This window comes from Pinus tabuliformis, chromosome 5_2, assembly GCF_031772625.1.
Source record: "Pinus tabuliformis cultivar Carrire ecotype Pingquan chromosome 5_2, CPIR1, whole genome shotgun sequence".
Classification (NCBI taxonomy): domain Eukaryota; kingdom Viridiplantae; phylum Streptophyta; class Pinopsida; order Pinales; family Pinaceae; genus Pinus; species Pinus tabuliformis.
The window spans coordinates 180,027,241-180,054,150 of record NC_142306.1 but is presented as its reverse complement, the minus strand read 5'-3'; the positions used below and the strand labels follow the sequence as shown (position 1 = coordinate 180,054,150).

At 38.1% G+C, this 26,910-nt stretch overlaps 1 protein-coding gene across 2 annotated transcripts in view; it reads right to left on the bottom strand.

The window, feature by feature from the left end:
• TTN8 (Structural maintenance of chromosomes (SMC) family protein) overlaps nt 1-26,910 on the bottom strand; it is a 315,922-nt gene that overhangs the window by 27,171 nt on the left and 261,841 nt on the right. For both annotated transcript variants that reach the window (XM_089436139.1, XM_089436140.1), the window contains exon 13: nt 148-317. In XM_089436139.1, the coding sequence (XP_089292265.1) occupies nt 148-317 (170 nt within the window). The remainder of the gene's footprint in view (nt 1-147; nt 318-26,910) is intronic.

The window sequence follows — 26,910 nt, the reverse complement described above, 5'->3', positions numbered from 1 at the left end:
TACGACATTTGTTACAAAAGAAAGATATAAAAAGATATGATTAGATGATGCTTAAAGTTCAAGTTGATTTAGCCAACTGGAAGGAAAACAACTATTCTTACTGAGTTTCAGCTTCAAAAAACATAAAGGGAGATTGGAAGACAATACCCTCAGCTTCCTTTTTAATTTCATCTAGCTGATGTATGGCATCATCCATTGCTGATTTAGCTTCAGCCTCTTGATTTTGAACTTTTTTAAGCTCCTCATCCAATGTAATTAGAGAGGCATTTAGTTTTTTGATTGGAGCCTCAGTATCGCGCCTCTGCTCGTACTCCAGCCTGCAATAGTTTAGAAACAAACCCATATTACCAACAAGATGAGAAAGGAACACAAAGTTAGCAATAACGTGTTTCCATGGCAAAGTGGATTGGCATTAAACACTCCATAAATAACCCACAACTCACAGAAATGCAATCAACTAAATGCAGCTAATATCACCAAGGAAGCCAAATTCCGAAGCCAAATTCCGAAGCCAAATTCCGATAATTGAAATCATGGAACTTGATACGAGGAAACAGTAAACGCATTGAGGATAACAAGCCAAAGAAAGTACAATATATGACTTTGACATACTATTACATGGAAAACAAACAATTACAAACAAGAGAGCTACCCCACGAGCAGACAAGACTATTTGTGTCCCACTGGTTAAAGTCACAAAATGTATGGGACTAGAAAAACAATACTTATTTTCTATGTTGCATGGGGACCCGTCCCCACCCAAAAATACTCACGTAACCTGTGTCCCCGCGTTCCGGAGACTTTTGGACCCTTAGGAAACGTCCCCAAACTATTGGGAACTCCATTGGGGACTTGGGGACTTGCTAGCCATCCCCAAGACGTTCCGGACAGAATTCAGGGATGTTCCGAACAGATTTTAGGGATGTTTTTGGCAGATTTCAATGGTTTTCTCGGCAGATTTCAGGGATGTTTTGGGAAGGTTTTAGGGATAATCCAAGCACAGAGCTTCAGTTTTGACAATCATAGACATTGATGATTGAACAATATGATCATTTTTCACATTCATTTTTTTTGGAATGCATTGAATCTAAATTATTTGTACAAGTTGCGGCTCAAAACATGGGTTTTGTATGATGGGTTTCATTTTGGATTTCTAGTGATTTAGATATTGGATTTTGAATGGTAAAAATACAAAAAGCACCCTCCATGTCAAGAAAACAGAAAATACAACGTTTTAAAATGATGATCCTTTTGGTTATTTTTCTTGTTCTTTCTTAGGATCATCTCAGCTTTTACATATTGTATGTGGGTTTCGAGGACTCATTCAAGTTCAGTGCTTCAATCATCCAAACCCCAAACATTGTGAAAACAATCAGATAGTTGTGAATTGGATTGAGTACTAAATGCTTAATAAATTCCTATTCAATCCCCTTCTTAATCTGAAATATGAATTTAATATCTAGAAAACCAAATTATTTTACAATGGTTTTCAACACAGGTATAGAAGTTTGCAAAACCTATTGAAAAGGGAATGCCTTTTGTGTTTAACATAGTCATCATTAACAAGAAATATGAGGAAAAAAAACTAATATAAAGACAGTTCTCCTTGATAGATTGTTCATGGACCTTGTTACAAATTTAAAGTAGTTACACTTAGGTTTCCTAAAGCTAACGCTCATGTCTAGTGGCCAATAATGGAATGTCACTCATCCCCTTTTCAAATTGTTTGAGATTTTAATTGGCGAGTGTGAGGGTTGTGCATAACACTAGGTTGAAACAACTACAAATGTTAATATTGAATTTTGCATATATATATATATATATAGTCGTCCCCAACCCCGTCCCCCATCCCCAAAACTAGTGCAACATAACTTATTTTACTATCTTTGTAAGTATTGACAAAACCCGTGTTTTGAACCTCTTATTGAAAGACCTTCAAAGATCACTGAACTTTTTCTCTCAGACCAAATAACAAAGTAATCACAACAATTTTCACAACACCTTTTTCCCACTTATAATAGACCCATGATTACAAATCACTTTACACCATATAACTTCTTATTTAGATACAACTCCCTGAAGATTTATGTGAATTATATTTCTGTGAATTCAAGACTTTCATTGGCTTTCTCAACAACAGTTAAGCAAAACCCAACGAAGTTTCTTAAAAAATTTATGCTGCAAACAATGTTGCTTCATTATCACGATATCTTGCACTCCTTTCCCCCCTAACCTAAGTTTTCCAAAATGCCTAAACGGCCATCCATTTCCAAAGCAGAAATAGCCCCACAACCAAGACTTCACAAAACTTGGAAAATGGCTACATACTAAGCCACATGCCTCTCCTTTTAGGCTATGTGCCTAAGCCACATGCCACTTTCTTTTCAGAACATGTTCTAAATCCTATGTTGCCAGAGTGTGGAGCAGACCAAGAGAACAATTTTCCAAAAATATAGGAAGTGAAGCATCCAGGGACCATGTGCATATATATATATATATATATATATATATATATATATATATATGCGCACATGCAGAATGCCAAATTAGTTGCAAAATATATGAAAACATTGCATGTTAATGAAGGTATTAATAGAATCCATAGTACATGTTACCAACCAAAATTGGGTAACCCCGAGAAAAATTTTCTCCTATCTTGGATAGCCAGCCAGCCAACAGCCGTATACATTGCTTAGTCATGATGATATGCCACAGTCCTCTTCCATTTGCACAGCATTGACAGGCAAAATATGACCTTTGCTGGAATGCCACCAACAAAGGGAGGAAACCCGATCGCAAGTCCCAATTAGACTTGCTTTCATTTGGTGTGGTGACATCCAACCAGTATGTGGGATCGGTTGCCACATAGAGGACAAAAAATTGCTTTTGTTTTTTTTGTTTATTTAACTGAGTTATCAACTTACTGTTAGCGGCATTCTTCATTATTTTTAATTCGATTCTTTAAGTTAATTGATGGAGGACTTGGGAAATTTATTGTCGGACTAAATAAAACTTAGACAACATAACTTGAATTCTTCACTTAAATGCTAAGTTGCACGAAACGCCGAAACGTTTCGGAATTTCTGAAACGGGTACGTTTAGAAACGTCACCTCCCAAAAATGAAAATGTCGGCCAAAACATTAGCTGAAACGTCATATATATATATATATATATATATATATATATATATATAAGTGAATAACATATTATCTTGCAAGAAAAAAAGGAATAAGACCCATAGATGACAATTTAGAAGGAGACACAAGTCTATATTAACTATCATAGATGATTATATAGATGGTCGTGTTTTGGCCAAGTTTCGGGTACGGGTACGGCCTGAAACGTCGTGTTCCTAGACGTTTCGTGCAACATAGCTTAAATGTAAGCTAAGAACAAGACGATTGTGAACCTGCCAAGATAACGACCAAGCAACAAATATAAGCACTAAGAAAACCAACTACTTCATAAATCTTATAAGAGCCCAGGCACTCATAAATATATGTTACCATGCAAGACTCAAGAAATGCAATGCACGCAATTTACCAAACAAGGATGATACATCTATCTCTTGGATAAGAAAGTCATATTAATCAGCAAAATGAAGCCTTCATTTACAAAATATTGCAAGGCATGGCCTTCTAAAGAGGCAATCAGTCTTTACAATTATTTCCCCTTTGCCCTTCCTCTCTTTTCAAGGAACATTTTTAATATATATATATATATATACACACACATATATATATATATAGTGTGTGTGTGGTTACAAAAATGGCCCTTGGCCAATAACGCCTTGGGCGTCGTGAGGACAGTACGACTTCTCTAATGCAACTTGTCGTCAATGTGTCTTCCAAACGGCATGTATGTTCAAGACCTCAAAGATCTGAAGGCCTTCTACCTTTTGTAACGGCCACCTTGCCCTCAACTTTCGATCAACCAAGTCTCGTACATCGGTCTTCATTCCAGTACTGTAACAATGGAGTTGGGTCGCCTTCTCGATGTTGAAAAATGTAACTAGGTTTGGTCTTCATAATTATCTTTGTGCTTATGTCATTATATATCATGTAAAATAAGAAAAAAGAAAAAGAAATTTTATTTTTAAAGTATGGGTTTCATGCCAGTTTTGCATGAAGCAAGGACATTTTTTTGGAAGCGGGGACGCAGAAGCATTAATTCCCAAAAATCTAGGAAGTGAAGCATCTCATGAGTGTTTACTATATATATATATATATATATATATATATATATATATATATATATTTGCATTTATATTATAAAAAAAAAAACATCCAAAATACCAAATTCATTGTAGACAATATGGAAGCATGCATATTTGTACATAAATCAAGATAGATATGGCATCCATTGTACATTAATGATTAATTATTCGAGCATCAACCATTTAGATGCATCAACCATCTAGAATCTAGATTCTTCTCCTCTTGTCCAGCCTTTGCTTCTACCTCGATTGTCTAGGGATATTAGTCAACATTGCCCAATTTTGATCAAACTACCTAATCCAAGCCTTTAAATATTGTAGAAAAAGCTTAACATGCTTGATCGATGATTTTGACTTGATTGAAAAGTAATTTTTTGCTAAGAGCATGAGAAAGGAGTTCAACAATTGACACCACCAACACTAGGGTACATATAGGGCTTGGTGCTCTTGTTTAAATGCTAATACATACCCTCATACATTATATAATCTAATGAAATGCCACAATCTCATTGATCCTAAATTCCTGAAAACTGTTAAGTCTGTTGAATTTTGAATAGGATATGAAATTCTATTTTCTCCATTTGAAGTCTGATAAGGCTAGAACCATAGTTTTAAAACTCCAACTCGGATTCGGAACTCACCGAGGGTCAACTCCGACTCTGACTCCGACTCGGTATCAACTCGGCCTAGTTGACTTCAATGACTCAATCTTTGTAAAAAATACATTAAATATTTATTTTTTTAATGAAAAAACATCATTTTAACGATTTTCTTTCATGTTTCCAAACTCAAAACATTAGAATATAGAGAGAAGACAGCGTATGATCAAAGTATGCTCATGAATATATCTATTATATCAAAATGACACCCATTGCACTGTCCAATACATGTAATATATATAGATCAGAACAAACACACATAACCAAGGAGGCTCTTAATGGCCTCTACAACAAAACATCACTAATCAATACTGCTAGAGAAGCCAACATCATCTTGCTCAGACTCTGAATCAAAGTCAGACGGGGAAACCCATGGCTCCTCCTCCTCATCAAGATTTCTAGCTGCAACTATAGAAGTAGTAGCACTAGCAGGCACAATAGCTGCATGCTGAGATAGACAAGTTATGCTCCTGTGTCGTGGCTAAGTAGAGGAAGTGTCTACAACTAGAGGACTTGGGGTTGGGCCTAGTACTAGTGGATCTACATTTAACTGAACATTATGTTGTAATGCCTCCATCTCTAAATCCAAATCAAGACCAATATCCTCATCAGGGTCAAACTCTGTTGGTTACCTCTCCACTACCCAATCTGATGATTGATCAATATCTTCCAACACAATGGGATCTATATCAGGTCTTTTTTTCATCAATTGGTTGCGTCTTAGCCGGAAGTTGTATTGGATGTAGACTAGACCATTTAACTGTTTTTGTTCCAAACAATTTCTCTTCGTTGTATTGGACGTAGACTAGACCATTTAATTGTTTTTGTTCCAAACAATGTTTTAAAACTCCGACTCCGACTCGGTATCGACTCGGTCGGCTCGATTTCAATGACTCGGTCGTTGTAAAAAATACACTAAATATTTATTTTTTATAAAAACACATAATTTTAAAGATTTTCATTCATGTTTCTAAACACACAGAATTAGAATATAGATAGAAGACAACATATGATCAAAGTAGGCTCATAAATATATCCATTATATCAAAATGGCACCCAGTGCACTGTCCAATACATACACGATGATGATATAGAGATCAAAACAAAAACACATAACCAAGGAGGCTATAAATGGCCTCTACAACAAAAGTTTGTGACCAGTACTACTGGCTACTGCTAGAGTTGCCAACATCATCTAGCTCAGTGTTACTTGGGAGCGGGAGCGAAAGTGGGGAGCGAGAGCGAAAACGGGAGCGGGAGCGACATTTTCAGAAGCTCCTGGTTTGGGAGCAAATCCCAGAGGAGTTCGACAACCAATGTCACTAACATCAAGGTACATAGAGGGATTGGTGCTCTTGATTAAATACGAGTTCCATACCGTAATACATGACAAAATTCAATGGAAACATTGCAATCCTCCAATCCTAAAATCTTGAAAAAATGATAAGTCTGCTGGATTTTGAATGAAATCTAAAATTCTACTTTCTCCATATGAAATCCAATGAGGCCGGAACCACTCTCAAACATCTTGTGTCATTTCATGGTAATGTTAAAAATTTAACTAAAAGGATGAAAATGAAGATTAAGGAGAATGTCACTTTTACTTTAAGATTTTAACATTACCATGAAATTTGAATAGCATATCAATACTAGGAGAGGGGAATGGACCCCAAATAGCATTTAACTAATTTAGAAAACATCTTGGAGTCCCCAACACTCAGCTAATAGTTAAACTTTTTTTTTTTAAATATGAAAAATCGCATTTTTTTTGGGTTACAGGCCGCATTCATTGACTAGGCCGAGTTATTGCAGAACCGGCCGGGTTGACCGAGTCATGACTGACTCGGTTGAGTCATGCAATAACTCGGCCGAGTCAGTCATGACTCGGCCTCCCGTTCCGTTTTTTCTGTCGGGTCACAAAAAATCCCAACGACTCGGATCAACTCGGTCGTTTTGGATTCGATTCGGTCGTTTTTTAAAACATTGGTTCCAAATGCCTCTCACCATTGTGCTGCAAAACACATAGTTGTATGAGTTATCTCAACAAATTATATCCAACTTTCAAATTATAAACAATTTAACAAAATAAGAATTTGAAAATTGAAATTGTTTACCTGGCTCATTTGCTTCCCTTGTAATCCTTGTTAGGTTCTTGCCAAAGGTACCTGTGGCTCTACTAAAAGAAGTGCTATGTCGGTGTATCTCCAACTGCTCATTCTCAATAAGGATCATGCGCTCAAGGCTCTTAATCAATCCATCTCTAACCACCCCAATCAAAGCTTTTGCCTCCAGAGCTTTATAATGATACCTTGGGTTCAGAAAAAACCCAGTTGCATGTATAGGGTGATGGAGTTGATTGTTCCATCTTTAATTAATGATTTCCCAAATGGGCCCATACCTAGCCACTTTATCCTTGTATGTTCCCTTTATTTGCTCATTTGCCTGATCCATAGCCTCATAAATGAAACCCATAGCCAATCTTTCCCCATCCACCAACCGCAACACCTTAACTAGTAGCTCAACAACCTTCACAATCTCTGCTTGCTTTTTCCAAAATATGTCTTCATTAACTTTCTTTCTCACAATTTTGACATCCTGTTTGTGAGCCCATTGACATCCATTCCATTCATCATTGGAAAACATCCTCTACAAGATTCTATGTTGGGGAAGCATAGATTGCAATGTCAAAAAATGAGTCACAAATCTAGTGATGGCAGGCCAACAAGATCCTTGCCCCCTGTGTTTTTCCTCATCAGGTTCAAAATCCATGAGTGACTGTAGATATAGTTTGTTATGTTTTTCGCATGGTGTATAGTGTTCTTGAACCACTCTATTTTACCAATATCCTCATGCATGACGTCTATGCAATGTGCAGCACATGGGGTCCAAAAGATGGTTTTGTGTTTTTCCTGTAACATTTTACCAGCAAGAACAAACATAGTTAGAGGCATTATTTGTGATAATCTGAACAACATTAACCACCCCCACCTATTCAACAACTTCATCCAAAAGCTGAAACAACAAGTGTGCATCTTTCACCTTATCAAATGCATCAACTAATTTTAGAAACATAGTTCCCTGTGGGCAAAAGATAAGAAAATTTATGATGGTACGGTTCCTTTGATCAGTCCATCCATTTGTCATGATGGTACATCTTGTTTTCACCCATGAGCTTTTGAAATCTTTCAAATATTCATCAATGGACATAACCTCCTTTTGCAAAAGAGATCCCCTTAACGCATGCATAGTAGGGCCTTTGAAGCCCTTTCAAGCAGCAAATATGGCATCAAACATAGGTTCATAATATGCTGAACAAGAAGCATTGCAAGGGATATCAGCATCCTACCACCATCTAGCTATGTAATCACAAGCAGTTTATCTCAATTCTTTTTTCCAATGGTCATCTAAAGTAGGTTGCATTTGACCTCTACTAGCTTGAGGACCATGTGCACTATCAGAGGGAGAGGAGGGTGTGACTGTGAAATAACTTTTGATATCACTCTTCTTTTTAATTTTACCCTTACCCTTTTCTTGAATAGACTCCATAGGGGAAGGAACATAGCAAAAGGGGTTGGATGCATCAGTGCAAGGGATAGATGAAGAACCCTCATAATCAATAATGGGCTTGGCAACCTTCATGTGTTTTATACACCTCTTCCTCTCTATTTCATCCTCTTTTTCTTTTTGCCTAGTTTTTTCTTCCTCAAACTTCTCAATTTTTTCTAGGAACTCCTTCCTAATTTCCCCAATATGTTCTGCTAGTGTTGCACATGGAACAATTTGACCTCTAATACCAGCCAAGTGTTGTTTCATCCTGTGAATGCCCCTCCACCTCCCTCAATTCTTTTATGACAAAATTTGCAATGCATTTGATTATCAATCCTCTCAACATATGCCCAAGCAGCATCTTTCATTCTAAGAGCCATTTTCTGACATTTGGACTTGGAAATGAAAGGGAAAAAGCCTGAAAATGAAAAAAAAGCAACTCTTCAAAGTTCATTTCTTTTAGAAAAATTACTCTTTTCAATTTCCAAATTTGCAAAAAAAAAAAGCAAGGGAAAATTTGAGAAGTGAAAAAAAAAATCCTCTAGCCTCCTCAATGATGCTCCAAAAACCAACTCCTCAATGCTGCTCCAATGATTGCCCAAGAAGATCCTCACTGCTGCTCCAATGATTGCCCAAGAGGCTCCTCACTGTTGCTCCAACTCTTCACAAATGCTCACACAAATGCAATGAGATAGCTGTGAGGAAGTGTGAGGGGGTTGGGTAACTTTTATAGACTTCGGAGAGGGTAGATGCATTGAGGAAAACCCTGAACCAAAAAATAATTGCCTTTCAAGTCCATCTTTCCCGCCACGGGCTGACGCAACCAGGTTATGATGGGCTCAATCGAGCCGGTCGGTCAGTCACTAAACCGGTCGAGTCGGTGTCTGACTCAGCCGGTTTGGTAGCGGAATGGCCTTTGAACCGATTTTTCTACCGAGTCGGCCTGAGCAGGGGTCTAGCTCGATCAACCAGGCCGAGTCCGATTCAAGCCGACCTAGTTTTAAAACTATGGTTGGAACCACTCTCAAGCATCCTCAGACATTTCATGGTAATGTTAAAAATTTAAGTAAAAGGATGAAAATGAAAAATAAAGGAAAATGTCACCTTTACTTTAAGAATTTAACATTACCATGACGGAGCATCTAGGAAGCATATAAGGAGCATCAAGGGAGCACCTTGGGAGTGTTTGAGAAGCCCCAACCCAATTTAAGTCAAATAAAAATTAAAAAATATTTAGAACCCTGTTGAACCACACGACTCTGTTCGGATCCGCTTGGGATCCATATGGATCCGTGCCCAATCTGTCGTTAGATCCACAGTTCGGAAATCTGGAATCGTGAATCGGGCCAACACGGTTCTGAATTTCAAGGCACTGCCTTCATCAGCCTGATCCGCAGTTTTGAAATTCTGAACCGTGGATTTGACAGCAGATCCCCCACGACTCTATACAGGATGCAATTCCTAGTTTGGATTCTTGGGGGGGAGAGGGGGGGGGGGGACGTTTCGTGCAACATTGTTTCATGCTCAAGTAAAATTATTATTTTATTTAAGCATGTTTTTCATGCTCATTATTATTTGTATTGGTCAAAGTCAAACGCTTATTTATAGCTTCAAAAAGGAAAATTTTAATATGTATGGATCAAAATTGCCTCTACATGCCACGTTAGCCCTGCCCCAGAAGACATGTATATTTGAACCCCTCTGGATAGTATAAATAGAGAGTGAATTAAGCTCATTTTGGCACACACAATTCACAGGACCTGTTCTGAAATATCACAGAAGGAAGGCCGAAGTGTGAAATTCACAAGAAAAAAAAGGGTTTCTCTTAAGCTCGGATTTCTAAAAGTTCTACCTTGACACATCTTTTGTTGAAAACTTGTTCTTGAAGTTGTACATGTTGTTGGTCTCTTGTTGTTGATGGATTTGTGTTAAAATTGGCAACTAGGGCCAAACTCCACATGGATCATCTGTTTTATGACAACTAATATTTTTCTTGGATTCCTCTCTCCAAGAGGTGTAGGATTGATCTAGAGATCATCTGATTCTGACATGTACAAATGAAGTTATGAATTTATTTTGATTATGGACAAATTGTCAAGGTCGGCCAGCAAACTTATGTAGGCTCAGGGGTGCCTCAAGTCAAATTATTATTTTATTTAAGCATGTTTTTCATGCTCATTATTATTTGTATTGGTCAAAGTCAAACGCTTATTTATAGCTTCAAAAAGGAAATTTTCAATATGTAATTTGGGTCAAAATTGCCTCTACATGCCACGTCGCCCTGCCCCAGAAGACATGTATATTTGAACCCTTCTAGACAGTATAAAGAGAGAGTGAATTAAGCTCATTTCGGCACACACAATTCGCACGACCTGTTCTGAAATATCACAGAAGGAAGGGTGAAGTGTGAAATTCACAAGAAAAAAAGGGTTTCTATTAAGCTCGGATTTCTGAAAGTTCTACCTTGACACATCTTTTGTTGAAAATTTGTTCTTGAAGTTGTACATGTTGTTGGTCTCTTGTTGTTGATGGATTTGTGTTAAAATTGGAAACTAGGGCCAAACTCCACATGGATCATCTTATTTATGACAACTGATATATTTCTTGGATTCCTCTCTCCGAGAGGTGTAGGATTGTTCTAGAGATCATCCGATTCTGACATCTACAAATGAAGTTATGAATTTATTTTGATCATGGACAAATTGTCAAGGTTAGTCAGCAAACTTATGTAGGCTCAGAAGCCCAACAGTCACGTCTATTCATCGTCAACATGGCATATAAATGGAAGGTGACTTGGACACACTCATCTTCACACATCTCTCTCTCTCTCCTCGTTGATTGGGTTCGCATTTCTGGGCAGCATCTCTCTCCACACGTGCGAAGGAAAGAAGGGGAATTTTCTGTTTTGGGCATTGACTGCGTTGACCGAATTTTAAGGACAATTTGACCAAGCGTTGACCAGCAGCGTTGAACTCTTTGACTGCGATTTTTGGTGGAGAATTATGTCCCAGCAGGCCGCATTTTTGGGCACAGAAATCGAGGAAATCCGTTGACTTTGACCAGCATTGACTACGGCTAAGGCTAACCGCAGGTTGACTGTTTGACCAGATTTTGACTGGGCTGATTCAGACTGTTTTGAGGGCTAATTCGTCTTGTTGTTTGTATGTCGAAGTTGACTGAAGTTGACTAAATTGATGACGGTCAAATCTGCCCTGTTGACCAGTGTTGACTTTTCTGGTTAGGGCTCTTTTGTTGCTGTTATAAATTATCAGATTTGTAAATTGTACTATCTCTCTCTGTTGAACTATTGAAGATTATAAGAAGAATTGATCAAGGGTTTCCCCACATTGGGGTTTGTCCCTGACTGGTGCCACATCTTGTGTCCTCTTGTCTTGGCTTGTCTTCTACTGTTTATGTTTATGTTCTATTTGTGTTTTACGATCATGTTGATGTGATTGCTAAATTGGATATTGATATTGGGCTAATAAAGAAATTGAAGTAAAATTGCTCGAAAGCATAGAACATACCATTGTTGCCAAAAATTAACAATTTTCTATGAGGAAGGAGGGTTTGACTTGGGATCTTGAAGGTTGGAGTCTTTCTAAGGTCATGGGTCTTGGATATCTCACTTTGATCTGATTCTATAAGAAGAGAATTTTTTATGGGTGTTCTCCCTTGTGGGGTTTTTGCCTTGGCTAGGAGCCTATATCTTGTGCTCTGTTTCTTGCAATCTTCATGTTTAGTACGTTGGTAATTGTTTGATGAAAAAACATAATAAAGATTAATAAGAAGCCAACAATATTGACAAGCAATTATCAAAGAAGATAAATCTAACCTAACATACAGTCAAACTGATTTCTCAACATGGTTTCAAAGCTAAGGTTGGCAGTTTGAAGATCACATTTTTGTTGGCATCCTTAAAAAGGACTCTGTGAAAACCCTAATCAAAATCTGATCTTTTGATCTGAACTAAATATTCGCAAGTATCTAAGAAGTTTGAATGTCGAAACTATCGATATTTGAATTCGCAATGAATAAACACATTGTGGTCAGCAATACATTCTCCTGAGGCTCGCATTAGCATCTTCGTATTAAACAGGGGCTCATTACTTCTATATATACAATTCGTTGTACTTTGTATCTTACCACTCTGAGGCACACATATTCACGATCGTATAGCATACTCTACATTGTAACTCACATTGTCTATGATTTGAATTAATCTTGGAGGCTCGGATCTATATAGTGGCTTGCTTTCATATCTAATCTTCACATTAAATCTTTGGGACACACTATGTATATATCTATGTTGCATTAGTATATATGGTTCAATCATTACAGTGATCATGCACCTCTTGACTTTGTGGTTCGTTACTCTAAACAGTGGCACCACTTTATAATAATTACAATGGCTACATGGTGTGGAACTCTAAGACCGTTACAATGAGATCATAAGCCTTTCTAGCTCATAATCATTACTAGTGGTAAAATTTTGTGCGTATGATGCTTGTTACCGCTCAAACTAACAGGAGTCCTAGGACAGGGTCCTATAGAGAAATTACTATGTCAAGTGGCAACAATGGAGCGATAGCCCACTATCACCTCAACTAAAGCTCCTTGCTCTTTATAGACTTCACCAATGGGAGGTGTCCCAGTATGAGAGGAATCACTAGAATGGATGGATCAATGGTAAGGATGCAGGGTGATTCCTGAAGCATATTCAAAAGAGAGGCCCAAAACAAGCATTTGCTTGTTATAGGAGCAAGATCGGTGGCTCTCTTAGAAGGGTTGAGAAGACACCTAGATCTAGAGTTTGAGGACTGTTACTTGAAAAGAAGGGCCCAAGATCAAGGAATCCTAAAAGATTACGGTTTCTAAGTGACCTTTGTGAAAATGAAGTTATAATGTAATGGGACCACAAAGAAGCCCAAGTGGGACTGAACGAGGCCAAGGGTTTGGATTGGAACAACAAATGGATGAACTTGACCAAGTTAAGGGGGAGAATAGGATCAAAGGAATTGAATTCTTCTTGGAATTTGAGTGCAATGATCTTAATGAAGCCACTAACCAAAGGACACCTAGGGAAAAGAGCAGTATTCAAGCTAGTGCTTGGAATATCTCGAGATTCCACCATGGGAACGACCTCAAATTTGGAGGACCTCTCAAAAATACTCCAGTGTAGTAGTTGACCAGTTTTCAAGGATTTTCAATGGTTAAAATTGATTTTAAGATGATGCCCTAGGAGGCCTACTAGGTAAGGGCTTAGAAAGAGGAAGAGGTGAGAAGAATATTCTTTCTTGATCACCTTAGGACTATACCAATGCCTGGCCAATTGGGAGAATGGAGTCAAATGAAATCAATGTTTAGATAGGCTTAATTCCAACCAAGGAGTTCCCCAGCAACTTCGTATGGCCTAAGCAGTAACTAGGTTACAAAGGGAAATTTATACTTCTTTATATTGCAAATGATGACTTATCAAGGCAATTCATGAACATTCATGTACCCTAGGACAATAATTCACCATACTTCAAATGATCGTATGAAAAATCCCTCACAAAGACAAGCCCAACAACTTCGCATAAGCTAAAGAGCAGCTACACCAACTTCATGAACGAAAATATTCCATAGACAATTTTATGAGACAAAATTACAAATAAGCATGAAAAAATACTCACAAGTATAGCGAAATTATTCCAATCATCAAGATGCAAAGAAATCGAAGCTCCAAGACAAGAAATTAAGCTCTTCCAAACATCGAAATGCATTAAATTTCCAATTCATCCATCAAAAGGCCCAACGAAATTTCCAAAAGAAACAAATGATCCAAACCCAAGTGATGAGATTCAAAAGAGCTCTCATCAATTTATATCCTTCCTAAAGAGTTCAATTTGCCTAATTAGGCCTAATTAAGCCCCAAATAATAAAATAATGTATAATAATGACAAGAATTGGTGCCAAACCCACCAAGATAGCTCCATAATACAAAGATAAGACACTCAAGAGGGAAAAATAGTAAATGCAATGAGTCGTTGGGCCCTTGAAGAGGCCTAGTGGAGTCCATAGTGTGCCAAGGTGAGAGAATAGGCTCCAAACAAAGTGATCAAGGGGGTGGCCCCTTGATATCCAAGCAAATAATATGTGTCCCCAAGTGGGTGTGGGGACACAATGACATCCTCATGGGTCTCCAAGTGGAACGATAATGCCAACATACCATCTGTAAGGGCTTGAATGATGACATAAGCCCTCCCTCTATCTCCCATGGTGAGACACATCCTCATCTAGGCCCTAGAACACCTGCCAAGTGCGTGGTGCAAGTGTGAAGCTAGCTAGACTTGGTGGTCTAGGTGCATCATCCTCATCCAAAAGGTGGAACACGAGAAATCAATGAATGTTGTTGAAGGATCCATGAAGTGGTGATTTGTTGTCTACTATGGCCGAGAACCATGGCTCTCAACGTTGACCCTACAAGTGCTAATATGACCCTTTGGACGGCTTCGACCCTGTTGAAAAGTGTAACTAGGTTTGGTCTTCATAATGACATATAATTGTGATTTTATGTCATGAGATGTAAAGAAGAAAAATAGAATTATTATATTGACTTTGCTTCATGTGTTTCATGAGCAAGAGATTTTGTTTTTGAGTCAAGACTCCCATTGAGAGTCTTTAGGAATTATTTGTCATCTAGTCATAAAATGCTAGAGTCATTGTCATGTAATGAAGTCATGTTACACTTTGTATAAAATCAAATTTGTCTATGCAAAGCATCCTCCAAGACCTTTTCACTCATCCTCTTCAAGTTGGCCTACAACAATGGAAGAACATGCTAGAAGAAGTCGGCCTAACCTCTAGCTATCATGTCGGCCTAAAGGACATATGATGAGGTGTATATATAGCCACACTCGACCTCCATTAGAGGCAAGCAACTCGACTTGATCTCGACAAGCAGAAGTGTGAAGTATAAGGGAAACAGAAGTGCGAAGAAGGGGGCAAGAGAAGTGCAAAGAAGAAGTGAAGAAAGGCAAGCGAAGATAGGTTTCTTTTGGGCAGTGCGAAGATAGGTTTCTTCTAGGCTAGTGAAGGAGGACACTTCCAGGCATAATGAAGAAGGTTTCTTTATGACCAATGAAGAAGAGTTTCTTTTGGCGCAACGAAGAAGAGATTCTTTTGTGGCAACGAAGAGAAGTTTCTTCTGGGGCAGTGAAGGAGGTTTCTTTCGGGACAACTAAGGAAGGATTCCTCTGGATATTTGGTAACCGAGATAGAGATCTAGCGACCGAGATTCTCTAGAGGAAGCCAGTGAAATCATAGAGATTGAATTTCTCCAGAAGAAGTCGAGAAGTAGAAGTGTGAAGGATAAAGACTGAGTTTCTCTAGAAGGAGTCGAGGAGAGCAATTCCAGATCAAGAAAGGAAGTCGAAGGGAAGAGGCAAAGCATCAAGGATAGTGGCAAGGCTCTTGGGAGGATACTAGAGTCAAGGGTCTATGTCATGGTCTGAGTACCCATCAATTGAATATCTACAAGAAGAATTTTGATCAGTTTTTCCTCTCAAGAGGTGAGAGGTTTTGGCCCTCGCTGACAAGCCTACATACTGTGTCACTTCTCTTTTATTATTGGTAATTGTCTTGATGAAAAGAACACAATAATAACATAACAAAGAAAAGATCATAAGCTAAGAAGTAAAAGTATATCACAAGCAATTATCAAGCAAAGAAATCTTTTAACTATCCATGCCTTAGATTTCTCAACATGGTATTAGAGCTTAGGTGTTGAAGTCAGCAAGGGGCATTCAAAGCAAGTTGACACGAGAATCGACCTTCATAGAAAGGTCAAAGCAAGTCGAACAACCCCAAGCCATCCAATCAAGCATCGAAGAAGGATCATAGTAGAATCAGGGGCTACCAAGGACAAGATCTTCAAAACCCTAGATCAAAGAAATCTACACCAACAAGAGTCTTGAAACCATCTTCAAGAAAGAAGGTAGACTAAATCATTCATGAAGGATCGTGAATCAAGCTCTCTCTTATCAATCTCTCAAGAAGAAAATCCTCTACCAACATCAAGATTAAGGAGGAAGCAAGCATCAATCTCTCAAGTAAGTCTATGACTATATCTAATAATAACAAAATGTCTTTTTGCAAGGAAATCAATAAATTGGTTGGGGCTGCAAATTTCCTTGCATGGAAGAAAAGGACAGACCCAAATATTATTGAGAATGAGGTCATGGATCACATAAAGGGATCAATAACCCAACCTCTAATGGAAGATACTCGAGCGCATGCTAGATTCATGAAGGGAGAAGTGAGAGCCCCGAAGTTTCTTATAGAATCTATAAAAGACTCCCTAATCCCATGTGTATCAAAGTTGGAGACTGCAAAAGCTATATATGACAAATTGGTAGAGTTTTTTTTGTAAGTACTGCAGAAGAAATAATCTCATTAAGGCAAGAACTCTACAAACTGAAGATATCCAAGGAAGATGGAATAGCCTCATACTTTATGAGGATATCAGAAATTCGAGATCAACTACAAGAGCTGGGAGAAGTCATGTCTGATAGAGAGATGACCACAATGGTACTAAATGCAATACCGAAAGAATGGGGTAACTTCACTTCAAGTTTATATGGAAAGAAAGAGACTACTTTGTTTCAAGATCTATGGTCACTCTGTAAGATCGAAGAAACCAGACTGAAGGCAAAGGTTGATGTTGGACCAAAAGAGCATAATCAAGCATACACTATTATGGCAAGAAAAAAAGGGAAATTTGGAAAGTTTGGTCCTCAAAAGAAAAGGAGGAACATGGATAAGGTAAGATGCTATGGATGTCAAGAACTTGGGCACTATAGAAGAGATTGTCCTAAACATAGTAAGGACAAGAGGAATAGGGAAGAAGCCCACATTACTGAAGAAGTGAAAGAGCTTGAGTCAAAGAAGTGTAAGAATGAAGAAGTAAAAGATCTCTACTATGACTGAGATGATCTTCTTCATTAGAAGGTACTTTTCACTTGTAAATTATAGATAGGAAGCAATGTATATAAGATAGGATGCATCAGATTAGAAAATAGCATTGTGATAGAAACATTAGAAGTAAGAGCTTGTGACATGAGTAGCAGAAATAATGTTTGAAAGAAATTCTATTGAGTAAAAAGAATAAGAGCTCTTGGAAAGCTCACTGAAATTCAAAGTGACACTTAGAAGTAGAGGTCATCGTCGACTGGGATCATCATACAATAGTCAATAAAGAAACATCGTCAAGTAAGGATATGAAAGATCCTCTAGTTTCTCTGATGGAATCCTTTTCAAAAGATTCGCCAATTTAAAAAGGAAAAAAGAGTTTCTTCAGGAATTCCAACTCGTGGGATTCAAGGGATGATGGTATGATGAGATAGCAAAAAAGTAGGTCTAAAGGATAAAGTTTTTTCGTTCAAATAAAGCTCCTACAGGAAGTCTGGATGACCGAAAGAAATATGAGGTATGTATACTTACATAGATTATTATGAAAGTCATGTCATATGGTTGCAGATAATATGATCACTACTTCCATCTTAGGAAATATGATCATAAGAAGAAGCGATATCCTCCTCCGAAAGAATGCAGGAAGGCATAAGTCACATTAGATGAAATCAACATAATATGTTCTCATATGAATCATGAGGAAGTTGACCACAATTGAGGAACTCTAATTGGAAGCTTCTGGGGATGAAGTGTGAAAAAGAAAGGAAGAGATCGTGATAGTATGCAACAAAGGTAAAAGGCATTCAACATCTGAGTCCAAGAAGAGTTGACTAGAATATCTCTCAGAAAGATATGAAGACTCTGATAAGAGTCGGAAAAAGATGGAGACCCTTGACAAAGGATATCTTTGGGAAATTGTAATGTCCCAAATGGAACAATTTTAGGTTTTCTTGAAATTCTAACTCAGAAATACTTCAAATAAAAATTACATTCATAAACAAAAGATTGCCATGTAAAATTTAACAACATAGAACATGCAAATAACAATAATGAGCAGAAGGAAATCTCAGCTTTATTTATAATATAAAAACTGGGGTTTTCTGTGTCAAAACAACTGATAGCTGAGATAGAACTGGCCTCAAGAATCTGCTCCAATGCTACCCTCGCCCTCCACCAAAACTAAACTGAATTGCCATTCTTAAGCTCTCCTGTGAATTTTGGATGAATTTGCCAAGGGGAGATGGGTGCTCGCCCAATCTCTCTAAATGACCTAAGGGTTTCCATCCTGGGGTTACTGCTAAAGTAGAGAACTGAGTTCTCAAACCTCTGCACAAGAAGAAAATATAAATCCAAGATGTCCTTCAATGACCTCCTCCTTTTCTTTTATAGATCTGATGGACCCCTCTAGAACCTCCTATTTTATTATTATTTTAATCATGGAGCACTTTTCCCTCTTTTATTTTAATTAAAATATTCTTTTTAATGCGGGAAAAGGGTAAATTGGCCACCATGTCTCCCCAGGTCACTGAAACTCATAGAGAACCATCCCATCATGTAGATCTTCTCGTTCCGGTTCCAACGAGTTATTACACTAAGGTGTTCTGCCAAGTATTCCTCCCGGAATGCCACCTTAAGCGTAATAAATGAGTCTAGCCCAATAATAACTCTGTTTTCTGAAAGTTGTTGGAATGCACCGAAACGAAAAGGAAATTGTGCGGATGATGGAATATAACAAGCGAATGCCATCAGACCTGATAGAAACTCCTCAAAACCCCTCCAAAAGCCCCTAGGCCCGCTGATGACACCAATCTGCACCTGTGACCTGTCTGCCCCCAACTCTGAAAGTCCATCCTAACCATGCCATAAGGAACACTAGAAAAATGAACATTACAAATCCTCCCACCCCAAGATTGTTTGCCTTCAAACAATCCAAATCTGTGGCCCAACGCAACTGAGACCCAATGCCCGGATCCCATACGAACCATTGGGTGATGCTCTACCCCTGTGTCAACCCACCATGAACGGACCCCTCAATGCCCGGATCCCAGACCAATCTCTAACTGAACCTGTCATCAACAAATCCTCCTAAATCCCAATGCCACTGAGAACAAGTATCAAGGCTCCATGGCTCCTGCTGTGCTATAACTCCAACCATGAATGTTGCTCCATCCACTGCGTACCAACTCATCACCTCTCTCCAATCCAACCCATGGCATAGACCAAGGTCAATCTCATCATGTTGATGTTCTGCTAAAATACTGATGAGTGGCAAGCCTACATCCTATTTCCAATTGAAGCATGTAATATCCCTCACCTCTAAGGGCTCCTGTAGTATAGTGCTTTTGACTAAAAATGGTACTCCATCAATAGGGTACCGGCTCATGATCTCTTGCCAATCCAATGCATGGACACCTATGTAAGGAACAAGTATAATGCGTTGATATGGGTCCCTGCTCAACTGATGATGCTCTATCTGGTCAATCAACCAGATCTGTCTAAGGAAACCCACCCCTCTCACTATAATAGGCAAAAGCAGACAAGATGTGTTACAAGCCCTGTCCATGAACTCCTGGAGAGGATTGTGTCCTAGAAATACTATAGCTCTACCTGCTACCACTGCACCTTTCCACACCGCATCAATAGGTAAGCCCAAAGATGGATGTACCACCATCTCCAACAACTCCTCCCTCCTCTGATCGAAAACTCTATGCTCCTGCCATCTACTAGTCTCCTGCAAGACTACCCTGCTAAATGTTTATACATTTGTCTACTCCTCATCAATGGCTAACCCCAAGGGTGGTTCCCATCCTCCTCCATCACAAGCTCAATATGTACCTCCAACCATTGTTTTAAGAAACGGTCGTTTCGATACCGACACAGCCGGGTTGATCCGAGCCATTACCCTCTGCTGTGACCCGGCCCTTGGAACGATTCGACTGGCCGAGTCAGCCATGACTCGGCCAACTTGGCCGTTTCTGTATTGACTCGGCCGAGTCATAACCAGTGGCCTGTAACCCCATCAAAACAGCGATTTGACAATTTTTTAATGAAATTTTGAAGTGTTTGCTGATTGGTTTGAACTCCAATGTGTTTTATGAATTAGTTAAATGTTATTTGGGGTCCATTTCCCCTTCCCAAACCCTATTTAACACACTCAAATGCTCTCTACTATTGATATGCTATTCAAATTTCATGGTAATGTTAAATTCTTAAAGTAAAAGTGACATTCTCCTTAATCTTCATTTTCATCCTTTTACTTAAATTTTTAACATTACCATGAAATGACTCAGGATGTTTGAGAGTGGTTTCGGCCTCATTGGATTTCATATGGAGAAAGTAGAATTTTAGATTTCATTCAAAATCCAGCAGACTTATCAGTTTTTCAGGATTTCAGGATTGGAGGATTGCAATGTTTCCATTGAATTTTGTCATGTATTAGGGTATGGAACTCGTATTTAATCAAGAGCACCAATCCCTCTATGTACCTTGATGTTAGTGACAATGGTTGTCGAACTCCTCTGGGATTCGCTCCCAAACCAGGAGCTTCTAAAAATGTCGCTCCCGCTCCCGTTTTCGCTCTCGCTCCCCACTTTCGCTCCTGCTCCCAACTTCCAAGTAACACTGAGCCAGATGATGTTGGCAACTCTAGCAGTAGCCAGTAGTACTGGTCACGGACTTTTGTTGTAGAGGCCATTTATAGCCTCCTTGGTTATGTGTTTTTGTTTTGATCTCTATATCATCATCGTTTATGTATTGGACAATGCATTGGGTGCCATTTTGATATAATGGATATATTCATGAGCCTACTTTGATCATATGTTGTCTTCCATCTATATTCTAATGCTGTGTGTTTGGAAACATGAATGAAAATCTTTAAAATTATGTGTTTTTATAAAAAATAAATATTTAATGTATTTTTTACAATGACCGAGTCATTGAAATCGAGCCGGCCGAGTTGATACCGAGTCGGAGTCGACCCTCGGCCGAGCCGGAGTTGGAGTCGGAGTTTTAAAACATTGCCTCCAACTGGCTCTCCCCAAAAGGTTCATCATGCATACTATGTGCATCATCCTCCTCAGCTGACTCATGCTTCATCATATGCTGCTCATGCTGACTCATCACTGGTGACACACCATCCTGAATGTCTCCCATAGGGTCCACTGGCTGCTCATCATTAAAATCTGGCTAGTTGTCAAAAACTCTACATGACTCGTGCCCCTCGGAGGCATCCTCGTATGAATCCATGGACTCATCCAAAGAAGAATCCTCACCCTGAAGGTCAAAAGGAATCTCCACCTGCTCTACCTCTATCATCTCCTCAATGTCACTCAAGCATGAGTGGTCAGGTCCCCGACAGATGAAGCAAAGTCCCTTCCTCCTTAGCTCATTCCTGTTGCATGATCCCCCACACCTGAGTAGCTCCTCCCTGGTCAACTATCTCCTGAAAAACTCAATATTAAGGAATTTAGACTTCTGTGATCCATAACATTGTTTAGATAATCTTCGGCAAAATCACATAACCAATCTTTTGTCGACGCGTTTCGAACCAACCAGTGTGGTTCATCGTCAGGACAAGTTGAAGAACCAATCCGGCTTCGCTTGATTAAATAGAGTATGCAGAGATTCCAACGGCTATATTGCCAATGGCTAATTTTGACCTAATGATCCTTGTCAAACCACTAATATTCTAGATATATTTAATTATTATTATTCTTAGAAAATAGCTAAATCAGGTAAATAATATATTAAAAGAATTCATTTGTTAATTTAAATAAATGTATATGTATATCTAAAAACAAATATAATTCATTATTATTAGAAATTAGTTAAATCAGGTAACTTGTATATTAAAAGAATTCATTTGTTAATTTAACTAAATGAATTCGTTTAAAAAATGAATAATATATAATATTTATATAATCCATATTTATTATTTAATTATAATGGTCATTCAATTAATAACTTATATCTAATATAATAATTCATATTTATTAAATAATCTATATTTATTATTATTCCAATATTATTTAAATACAAACAAATAGTATTAAATTACTATTATTCTTAGAATTTAGTTACATTAGGTAATTGTATATTTATTTAATAATAATTATTTAAATCTAATGGTCCATTGGTAAACTAGATCTTCTCTATTTGTTTTTTAAAATATATCATTTTTATTTATTATTTAAATATAATGGCCCATTCGAAATTAAAACAATAAGTTATATACAATAATTTATGTTTATTAAAAAATCTATATTTACTTAAAAAAATTTAATTCCAATATTATTAAAAAACAAACAAATAGTATCAATAATATTCTTAGAAATTAGTTACATTAGGTAAATACCATAATTGAGGATTGTTAAAGTACATGTTTATTAATAATTGTATATCTCTAAAAAATGACTAACTCAAACTAACTCAATACCATTGGTATATCATATATTTATTAATAGTAGTTTCTTATTTGTCATTAAAACTAATGGTCATTTGGTAAATTAGATCTCCTCTTATAATTAATTTAATAATTTATATTCATTAAATAATCAATATTTATTGAATGTAAATATTGATTATTTTGCTCAATATTTTGCTCAACCAACCTTTCGACTAGTTCATAAGCAACAAGTGAAACCAGTTGTTCTCTCCTCCAAATGGTCAACAATCTAGCCCGCAACTCTCTACAAATGTCATCATGATCTCCCATAACTGAAGACAAAATGGACAACATGTTTGATTTGACCATGTTAGAGTGATGTTTCTGAATGTTAAAGAAACATTGGAACATCTACTAGATCAAGTCATAACACCCCAAATCAAGCATGATGTCATATGTTCTAAACATGGCCATGATCTCTAGAACCTCAAGCTTCTTCCCAAAAGTAGAACATGCACTGTTGTCCAAGTCCTGAAAAGTCTCTATTATCAGCTTGAAAACTCTCCTCATAACATCATCATTGTAAGGAGCTATAAGGGCGGTTAGTCTCATGATGTTACTGAGACAAGATGCAACTAGAAGTCTAATCCCCTCACAAGATTCCTCCAAGAACTTGTGGTGTATGAGAGCAAGCATCGCTGGTTTTAGGGCCCAAATTAGTTTCTTCCCTTCTAACTGGTTCACTTCAGAAAGAAATGCATCCAGTTCATCCAATTGGAAAAGGACTTTCCATGTGGCCTTCATATGTTTCAAATTTGTCCCAAGTGCAAGGATTTTGTCCTATTTCCTGCCCCTTCTGCACATCCCTTGGTTGTTCTCTCTAGAGAATGGCATAGATTCCCTTTGAGAAAGGTTTGTTGTTTGTTGTTGTTTGTTTATTAAGGGAGTTTCTAAAAGCTTGATCCATGTTTTTGTTCAATGGTGACAAGTACATTATGTTGACTTATACCAAACTTTGATAACAAGCATACAATAATGACCAACTGACTTAACACTGACAAATCCTAGTAATATACAATATTGAGATCATACTCAAGCAAGACTCAGTTCATGACATATTTCATGATAATACATGAATGCTTTGGTAGCATACCAGCGTATACTTCTACTTTAGAGGCATGACAACACAGGGCATATTACAATACAAGTGTAATGACAATTTCCAGCAATTATACTTTGACACAACTCTGCCTAAACCCTTAACCCAAATTTGCTCATGATAACCCTTACTGACAGGTATCATACTCACTAACTGACTAAACTCTAACAGCAGTAACAACTAGACTTAATACCAAGCATGAGATCAAATAATATGAAGCATAAAGACAACTTTACAAGCTACCAGCGAGGAGAAATCCATGAATACTTAGTGAAAAAGGAACTTGGTAAAATGCCATGTTCAAGAAATCTGCAGCCTTCTCACTCGAAATTTTGTGCAATTCTTACCAGTGCTTGGAAGCTATAGTCTCTGGTTCATAAGCTGCTTGGCCCTCAATAGATTCACATCTCATATTGTCCACAATTTGTCCTCTTTCCATAAGCAGCTCACCCCTATTTCACTGCCACTCTGTTTCATACTTCCTGAAAACTAAACAATGATCTCATCTTCAAGCTTTGGTTCACAACGTACAGCTCATCTTGTATACATAGCGAATATATAATTTGATGAAGGACCATATCATAAATTCAATTTGACGTACATCATTCCAAACAAGTGCATTCAGTGTTCTGCTATACACAACAATTTGCTACAGGTATATAACCAATATTAGCACCCTCAGACATTAACCCCTGTCTCCACGCTCCTCTGACGTTGAACTTAAGATTTCAAGGACTCCCTTCACACTCAGACTAGTCAAACCATTTGTTAATAGCCATGGCACCATTCCATACCTACCTGTTGTGGTCAGCTACAGGTGACTTGATTAATTTCCTTTATTGCGGTGGGTCTGATCTCTGTCCAGCAAAGTAGCAATCAGCTTCTGCGTTCACTTCTGTGCAAAGAACAATATACAACTGGCCCACATGATATAAATATCACACAGTCAATCACTATACAGTTTATTTCCCGTGTCTGATCCGTTGCTCCCATGGTGGCCAATAACATCGCCTAGGCGTGATTAGATTCTACCGTGGCCCCACTCGTGGATGATTATAGCAACTCAAATGTCTGAAAAAAAATCGGTTGACTTTTCTTTTAACTTGACCATGGTTTACTTGCCCAAGTTGTTAGTCCACTGTATCTTGGTTGTTTTAAGTCGGTTTGACTCAATTGCACTAGGGATTTTACATCGTCCATATCACTGACTCCAATGAACGCAGGCTCTAATGACAGTACGATATCTGTCAGCACAAAATATTACGGGAATTGGCACAACAACGTAAGCTTCTTGCTCGGTCTCACTGAGTCAATGCGGCTCGAGTATGGTTGATAACACGACCCCTCCTTCGTTATGAATGACTGCTGAAAGAAAAAGTGTGTCTCCACAATTTGTATCAATGTGACTCGGCTGACAATTGCTACTTGCCTAAGGAATTAATTCGACTTCCCTTGTAGTTTCACGAAGCTGAGGATCCTACAAATCTCACACACTCAGTAATATTTTAAATATTCGACCCCGGTTTGACCTACGATTACATTCCCATGCTTGACAACTACATTTCTCGGCCCGCTTATACCGATTTGTCTCAACCACGATCGACAGTGGAGTCAACCTACGTTGACCACTCTCCAGCATTGGTTAATTTTCGTGCCCAGAATAGAGAAATGCCATGCATGTCGACTTGCACCAAACATGTGTTCTGAAATATTATGCCCGGCTTGTCTTCACCAAGGAATTTTTGATGTGGCATAAAAAAAAATTTGACGGAGCCCACAAATTATTACGTTCCACTAGAAATATGCCCTTGAAATATTCGCCGGAGATCAGCAATAATATGCACAAATGAATCACCTACTCAATGAAGAATTTTACTAACAAGATAATTATTTCACGAAATAGATGTTTCTTCCAGAATTTGGCCCTAAGCGAAATGATTGGGGCTTTTGAATAATAGGCTGGTTTTCTGAGGAATGACGTGCCAGAAAAAATGAACAATTATTCTCTGGCAGATAGACTTCTTTTCAACACTAGGTGAATCACTTGACAATCCTATGAAACCCTCAATCTCGGCCTTCAAAATTGATCTGTAATAAACCCTCAGGCTGGCAAGAACACCAGCTTTGATACCACTGTTATGTCCCAAATGGAAATATTTTGGGTTTTCTTGAAATTCTAACTCATAAGTACTTCAAATAAAAATTCCATTCATAAACAGAAGATTGCCATGTAAAATATAAGTGTTCATTTCTTATTTTTGAACTAATATCTGGATGGGTTTATGTAGGACTGCCTAAAGGAAGATCTGTGGATGACTTCCAAGAGGACCATATTGAAGGATGTAAGATCCTTCCGGAAAATATGGCATGAAGGCAGAATGACATAAAGCAAAGGTCAGATGAAAAATCTGATTGATCATTTTCTAGTGAGATGAGGACATGACTAACTCATGGATGAAAATGATGGATGGTTTGTGCCCTATGAAGGTGACCCAAAAGATGAAGACTCCATGACAAAATAAATTGATGACATCATAGAAGAGAGGAGTTCTTCATGCAGCTGGTTGTTCCACATGAGGAGTTGTTGTAGGTCCCTAGTTAAGAGGGAGCCGGAAAAAGAAGTTTCTTACTTGGAAGAAACTTGGAAATTCCTAAGCCAAGAGGGAGCTTAGGTACATTCCTTTTGTAGGAATGAGAACATTCCTTATTGGAATATGGCCTCCCTATTTGAGAGCGAGAGATAGACATGATATTCTGGTCTTCACCTGGAAAGACAGAATGGAGGATTGGGTAATCAGTTGGCATCTGATGCTCTTTGAGGATGAGATAGGGTATCCAACAGAAAGAGTAGTCGTGGAGGACCGATATTCTTTGAGGGTTGGGGAGTCCAAGAGAAGAATAGTCCTCATGGAACATACTCTGAGAGAACCCGGGTGGGATATGTTCCGAGAGAGACAATGATGAGGGTGTGTATAAATCATTGGTCTCGCCAGC